General features: G+C 44.9%; 1 protein-coding gene across 1 annotated transcript; it reads right to left on the bottom strand.

The window, feature by feature from the left end:
- Positions 1 to 2595: 2595 nt before the first annotated feature.
- Positions 2596 to 4469, bottom strand: LOC147453875 (GDSL esterase/lipase At4g01130-like). The gene is made up of 6 exons (XM_086517220.1): positions 4204 to 4469; positions 4020 to 4050; positions 3812 to 3972; positions 3578 to 3678; positions 3213 to 3480; positions 2596 to 2864 (listed from the first exon to the last, which is right to left on the bottom strand). Exons 1-6 carry the CDS (start codon positions 4379 to 4381, stop codon positions 2596 to 2598), a joined length of 1008 nt encoding a protein of 335 aa, XP_086373346.1. The 5' UTR covers positions 4382 to 4469.
- Positions 4470 to 7489: the final 3020 nt, after the last annotated feature.

Genomic DNA, 7489 nt, shown 5'->3' on the forward strand with positions numbered 1-7489 from the left:
TGCTAAAAGAAAGGGCGTGCTACAAAATACACACACACACACACACACACATGCATGTTCTTATTTGAAAGAGCAGAGTGTATTCAACCATTCACATGCTTGCCCTTACCCATATTTAATACCATAGCAGCCATTTGGCTTAGCTCTTGCTCCCTTAAATGTGAGACAGAGCATTGAGGCACTACATGGAGGAGAGTCTCTTTTTGTACACGAATTATATCCCTTAACAATTTGAGAGTGTGATCATCATACCCTACATGAGTGCTTAGCTTTTGATCACATCAAACTTGCTTTACCCACATTTTAGCCCATACCATGGCCTACATACCTTTCTCTTTTAGCCACCTAATGGATTCAACTTGTCAGTGCCCAAGGCTTATATCCATAGTCTTCAAGCATGTTACATGTTGTACTCGGTCACATAGGTCAATCTGACCTTTAAGGATGATCTCTCTCTCTCTCTCTCTCTCTCTCTCTCTCCCCCAACCCCCCCTCATTAACCTTTTAGGTCACTGTGTCCCCCTCTTCTTGTATAAGTATTTTGAAAAGCCACTGGTTTTCTTGACTTGCAAACAAAGTTGGAAGGCTATTTAGCCATTCCAAGTGACCATGATTTAAATGTAAGCAAAATGGCATGGAGGCAATCCTACAATGGAGCCACATGCATGGAGGCAGCCCTACAATAAGAGAGTGGAGTCATCATTTCTAGGGGGAGGCAAAGGGCCCACATTAGGTATGCAACACCAAGGAGGATCCAATGAGCAAAGGATTGTTAATTCCAAGACCAAGGCCAATACCCTCGATTGGCAATGATCATCCTCCAATGCAATCACATCAGTGTTCTGGAAAAATCATTTTTTCAAACATACAAAATTGCTTTCCTTTACTCTTCCAAGAGGAAATTTAGAAAATTAGGTTTATTTTGTAGGTTTTTACACTATTTTTCTCTATTTTTGGGCGAGATTTCTCCTTCTCCCCTTGCCCTCAACCGGCATTTTTTAAATTGAAAACGGCATCATATTAAGCTGAGACACATTTTTTCCAAACATTGAATGGAAGACCCTTGCACGACCATTGCCGTGAGCACTATAGCAGTAGGCAATGCCACATGTCCCCTTGCAGAACCCCTTTTCTTTTAACCTATGTGAGGAGTTTGAGATCATATGAAAACTTGGGAAAGCTAAAAAGTCTGGATGGTCACGCTGGAGCTCTCAACATTGTAGCATCCGCTGACTGGCCGAAGAAAGTGTGGAGACAGATGTGAGACTCTCTCTCTCTCTCTCTCTCATTCTGTCGTGGTGTGGAGGGCCGCAACTAGGCAAAAATGGAGCTCGTCAAGATCAAGGGTGGCAAACTGGCAACGCTAGAGGAGTAGGTAGTTCAACAAGCGCTTGTGGCGAGTGGGACATGTATTGGATCCAGAGTCTTGGCGTCCCAGTCTCAGCAGAGGATTGAGGTTGTATAAAGGTGTGGGGCTCGTGGCGGATCAGCTATTGGCAGCGAGGGGTATTGATAGAGGAGACTACATGAGGCCTATTGTGGAAATATTTGAGAAGTTGTACATAAAGTAAGTGGTGGGTTGTGTTCATGATCGAGTTTGAGGAGGGGGGAGGGGAGCATTCTCTGTCAAGCGCAAAAGCCAATCAATGACTCTCTCTCTCTCTCTCTCTCTCTCTCTCTCTCTCTCTCTCTCTCTCACAAACAGAAATAGACACACAGTCCTCAGCAAGTCTAAACGGGATTGTCGCTCTCTCTCTCTCTCTCTCTCTCTCTCTCTCTCTCTCACACACACACACACACACACACACAACTGCAACAAATAACAAAGAAATCTCTTTCTCTCTCTCTCTCTCTCTCTCTCTCTCTCTCTCTCTCTCTCTCTCTCTCTCTGAGACCTGCGACACACATGGCGGTGCCGTAGAGAATGAAACTCTCTCTCTCTCTCTCTCACTCTCACACACACACACACACACATTTGAGGTGGACTAACTTATCGACATGTGGCACAACTCGCTGCTTGTTATTTTTTCAAGATGCCAAGTAGAGCCACCCTTTACAAAAACAAAAGTAATCACCCTTCAAAATTGAAGGTTAGAGTGAAACTCCATGGCTTAGCTAAAGAGTTTAGATAATATAAATATATATATAGTACTAAGTATTGTGACTTTTTGACATAACTGAGAAGTAAAAAATAAATCTTTTCATTTTCTACCATCACTGGACTTCTGACTTACCCTTCACTTTTACATTTCAAACCAAATGTTTCTTGAGTTCCTGAAATGAAATGAAGGAGAGAGTGACACATGGATGGATGCCCTCTCCTTCCTTAAACATTTTAAACTCAATTATATTTAGTATAGATGGTGGAATGCACCTTGATACATTTGAGTTTTTCTTTGCTTATTTTCCCTTAAGTATTTTCTTCTTTTTAGAATGTCCTTGCACTTTGTAAGTAGTGAATACATTCTTTTGGAAGCCATTAGGAATACTATTAGTATTGCAAAGCTGAGAATAAAAACACGCTAATTAAATAAGATATTTCATAATAACGTAATTTTCCATTGCTCCCCTCACAAGGGAGGCCTTGTGATCTTATCACGTATTAAAGTTACTCAGGTGGACTCTCTCCTTGAGACTGAATGAAGGGAATAAATGAGTGCCATTGAGAACCCCTTGCGCAATGTAATATGCAAAGGACTCCATAGGATGCATAGAGTCCCAGATGAGGTACAACGTGGGATTCTCACACTTCGTCCACTCCACCAAAGTCCCATTGATGTATTGAGCATCCATGCCACACAGCACATTTGCCACATTGTAGGTACCACCTGAGCCACAACAAGCTCTGAAGGGATAAAGTATTCCTGCACAATTCAATTTCAATAAGCTGCACCAAAAGAACTTTTGGACAAATTCTCACAATAATTCCCACATTGTGGCTTACCTCAACATCATGAGCTTCTGTGAGGGAGGCACCGCATACCTAGTTAGGTACGATTGGCGGCAGGGGACCGTTGGCCCGGTGGGGGGCCCGGTGGTCCCTTGCCCCCAATCGTACCTAGCTAGGTTTGCGGTGCCTCTCAAGCAGAAGCCCATGATGTTATTCATTGTATGAAAAGCACTGGAAAAGACTTCATTTTCCTACAGGAGAAAATTTCTAAATCTTCTTATGCACCTCATGACTCCACAAGTATATTTGCTTCAAGATTTACCATAGTTGGAAGGGTTGAGATATCCATCCATGAATATGCTGTAAGCATCAAAGAGGACCCATTCCCCAGCTGGATAATTGTCTCGCAGCTCGTCCAGCAGATCGATTAGTCGCTTGTTGTGTGCTTGGTCAATATCCGTCCATAGAGCGTTGCAATTGTTCTCATCCAGCTCCTCATCATCACCCACAGAACTCAACCCTCCTGGAGAACAGCCCGTCGGGGTGGCATTCAAGACTATAAATGTCCTAGCTCCCAGTCCATACATTGCCTGCGCAGCAAACCAACAGTACTCAAATGAAATTACACAATACAAATGCATAGCTTAGTTGCAAGTCATGCCTTAAGCTTGCCAGTTCAGTTATTACCTGAAAGGCTACCTTCATTGCTGCAATAGTTGTTGCAACTGTCACATTGATATCGAGAGATTCAGTAAACTGAACCTTAGCGTCATTATAATCATTATTCCCTGTTTCAAAAAAGTAGATCGTGTCCGAGAACCGCTCCGCGCTGCCTTAATCTCGCTTTCTGTTCAAGGCCTGGCCAGCAAGGGAGGAGAAAACAAAAGGATTGAGAAAACTAAATGTCATACTCAATGGCACCTGTTTTCTGACCAGTCTCATGAGGGAAAATTAATATACCATAGTGGCCACTTGACATAATGGTATCCTGAAAGTCTCGGAACTGATCAACTTGAACAAGAAGGCAAAACAGACCTCCACTGTTGTTACCCACCGCTGTTGTGTTGGCCGCCGTCGAGCCACTGGAGGCAAAGTTTACCCCGTGAGTGAAATCCGCTCCTATCGATACGCCGGGATATGACCATATCCTAACTCTTCAGCTATAACAGAAGTCAGCAAGAAACTATGAGAGTTAAGCTACACTGACAAATTTTCAGAATCATCAAATGAAAGACAAGAGTAGCAAAAGCAGTGGTGCACTAGATATGAAAACAACAAAAAACGTGGCTAATGTACTGATTTTGTGGACTCACTGATGAAATCCATGAAGGTGCGACCGTTGCTCCAGCGGCCAACAGGCTTGCCGAAGTAGTCAGAGCCATAGGGATCGAAGTCTGCATTCGACGGCGGGGCATGGCAGCTGCATTCTCTCCAGCATCGACCAGGGAAGCGCCGAAAATGAAGATTGGGGGGGACGATGTTGATAACCATGCTGCTGAAGCAAGCTGTGGCATAGAGCTGGTGGCCGGAAACGGCAATGAGCCGAGGAAGGCCAAACAAATGAGGAGGTGGATGGTGATGAGAGCTTGCAAGCTGCAGTTAGTAGTAGTAGTAGCGGGATGATCCATGTTGCTGTCTTGCTATTAGTCAACATACTCCATTTAAAGATGATATCATGGCAAGGGAATACATAGCATATATTTGGAATGGAGTTAGCAGCAAGACCTACCAAAAAATCAAGAAAGCAGCGCTCATATCTCCGCAGGCGCATGCGGTCGCCAGCAGGCGGGGCACGACACTACTACTCACAGACACTACCACTCATTCAGCAAGTCCCCCTGCCCTCCCCCCCCCCCAAAACCCTCGTCACTAAATGACACCTCCCCAGAGAGGTGGGATCAATGGCCTAGAGTAGGCGTCACGAGGCGGGTGCAATCCGTGCCGTCCGATCGAAATTTAAACTAGGTGTGAACTAAGCGTGAACTCGGAGATATGTGCACCACACCAAATTTGGTGTGAACTCGACGTGAACACGGTGTGAACTGGGGACGGCATGCACACCACACCAAATTTGGTGTGAACTCAGTGCGAACTCGGTGTGAACTAGGTGTGAACTAGGTGTAAACCTATCCGCGACGCCGTGATCTATAAACTTATCCCCCACACGCCTTTCAACGAGTGCGCATTAGCCTAGTGGTTAGAGTCAATCCCGTGGGGGAGAGGGTAGTGGGTTCAAGTCCCGGATCCGAGAAAGTGGGAATCTTTTGCATTCCGTAGGCAATCCAACGGTCACGATCAACTGGTGATCGTGAGCCATTGATCCCACCTCCAAATGGAGGTGTCAATTAGTGACGAGGCCCCCCCACCCCAATCTCTCGCTCTGTGTGGCTATCCAGGGCCAACAGCTTTAAGCTACGTCGTAACAGTCCTAACAAAGTGTAAAATGACAATGACATAAAAATAACGCACATCGAAACCTTTTTAGCCTTCCAAACTCTCAGTAAAAACCTTCTCTCTTTATTATTGAGCACAATGTTCATATTTACAGTGAAATTAAAATAACTAGCGCTAGAGATCCCTATCGGCCAGTTTAGGGCAAAGTCTACAGTGTTCTGAAAAAATCATTTTTCTAAATCTACAAAATTCCTTTTCTTGAATTTAGCAAGAGGAAAGTTTAAAAAATTAAACTTCTTTTTCAAGTTTTTACACTATTTTTCTCTATTTTGGGACAAAATTTCTCCTTTTCCCCTTGCTCTCAATGGGCATTTTTGAAATTGAAAACAACACGATATTAAGCTTAGACATATTTTTTCCGAACACTCGACAAAGACGACATCTCAAAAATGTATCACCTTTCAAGGACTGATTTAACATGCTCAAAGATAGTAAGTTCAAGGGGCATTCATCCTGTGAACAACTCCAACATGTCGAGAGCTCCCCTCTTAGGGTTGAGCGGGTTTGTATCTCGCTTGAGTAATGAGGCTCCACTACGGGCGTTGCGGGCACTCAACCGTCTTGGGAGCTGCTAATGGCGGGGGTGTAGGAGGCTGTGTCGTGGAGACAGGGGTTTGTCCTGGGGAGGGACTCCTCGCCGCTCCCCCTTCTCTCCTCAGAGCGGCCTTGCTCGACCTTCAGAGGGAATCGGTGGATGGTCTCTCATTGGGCGACGGCCTATTGTGGCGATCAGCGGTGGATATGTGGCCTCCGGCATGTTGGGTAGAAGTGACAGGGCTACTCGTCTTGATGGCACTGGTGGTTGTTTTATTGCGAAGTGGGCTTCCCCTTAAAGCCCAATGTCGTCGATATGGTTCGGCCTGGATTATCTGGTGCTTATGCGGGTTGTGTGTGGTGGGACTCTCTTCGAGGTGATGGAGCAAATGGGCTCTCCCTTATGCAAAGCTGCTATCTAGTCATTTTGGCCAAGTATCGGAGGGCTTGAGTGTGTGGTGTGCTAGGCCATCTTGCATGGTGGCCCTCCTCTGTTCTGTTTGATGTGGCTTGCTTTTTTTTGGGATTATGGACTGGTGCGGATCTGCTTCGTGGTCGCTCGGGACATGGTGTTTATTGGTGTGGTAGAGGTACATCATGGTGGCATCCCCTGTGATTGGTTTGTGTTCCTTGTTCCTGATGTTTAGCGGGGTTGGCCTCCCCTATTTTGGCCGAACTTTTTGTATTTGATATGGTAATCTTTGGTTTGTTGTGGGACTGACAATTTGATGCCCTGGCTCGTGCTGAGCAAGGCTTATGATTGTAAATTTTTTGGACATTTTTAATATAATTCCACTCACATCTGTGAGTTTTGCACAAAAAAAAACATGCTCAAAGATATTTGTCCAAAGGAGATAGCTTGATTGATTATGTTGGGATTCAGGCCAACTGGCCGGACATCCCACTTACTACTAACCCATCTACTAACATAACCATTATACACTTATTCTTTAATACAACAGAATAAGGAGCTGCAATAGGATAACTTTGCTATGAGCTCCACCCAAAGCAGGTCTCTCTCTCTCTCTCTCTCTCTCTCTCTCTGCTCTCGCACTTACACTCACACACGCTTCCCTTGGCACCTGCAACTGGTATCAGAGTAGGGTTTCTGCTTGCCGTTTTCGCGTCCACGCGTGAACGCAGTTTCAAAAGTGCAAACAAGTTTTCAATTTCGGCACCGATAAATTCAGCGTTCTGAGAGCGTTTCCACCAAGTGTCCTGAATTTACCCCCCTTTCGAAGCTGTTCGTGCAGTCGAAAGCTTCATTAGAGCTACGCTTCAGCAGTTGTATTTTTCAACTCCACTTTTGCTACAGATACAGGTACACGTACAGGACACAGGTGCAGGTTGTTCAGAGACTATTTTGGGATGGTATATAGCCGCTTTATGGCTATTATGTGCTATTGAGATGGTGTTTATGGGCTGATTAGGAGCACTTTTCGCATCGACATTGTCTCGGGTTTTTCAGGTATCCATCTCCTCACAGGTTCTTGCATACATACAGGACATCCAGGTTTCTTACAAGTTGCAATGTTTAGCATCAGCACAGATTTCAGTAAGAGTATTTGATGCGGATATGCATTGTTTTGGCACTTTTGATAGTGCTTGAGC

This window comes from Adiantum capillus-veneris, chromosome 7 (genome assembly GCF_014529385.1).
Source record: "Adiantum capillus-veneris isolate H3 chromosome 7, ASM1452938v2, whole genome shotgun sequence".
In the NCBI taxonomy this organism is placed as follows: Eukaryota; Viridiplantae; Streptophyta; class Polypodiopsida; order Polypodiales; family Pteridaceae; genus Adiantum; species Adiantum capillus-veneris.

Bases quoted from the DNA above. Each gene is read 5' to 3' on its own strand.
- LOC147453875 (XM_086517220.1), bottom strand. From the start codon at position 4,381: ATGGTTATCAACATCGTCCCCCCCAATCTTCATTTTCGGCGCTTCCCT. The intron at 4,051-4,203 runs GTGAGTCCACAA...CTTCTGTTATAG, and splicing joins CACCTTCATGGATTTCATCA to CTGAAGAGTTAGGATATGGT. The intron at 2,865-3,212 runs GTAAATCTTGAA...TGAATTGTGCAG, and splicing joins TCTCAACCCTTCCAACTATG to GAATACTTTATCCCTTCAGA.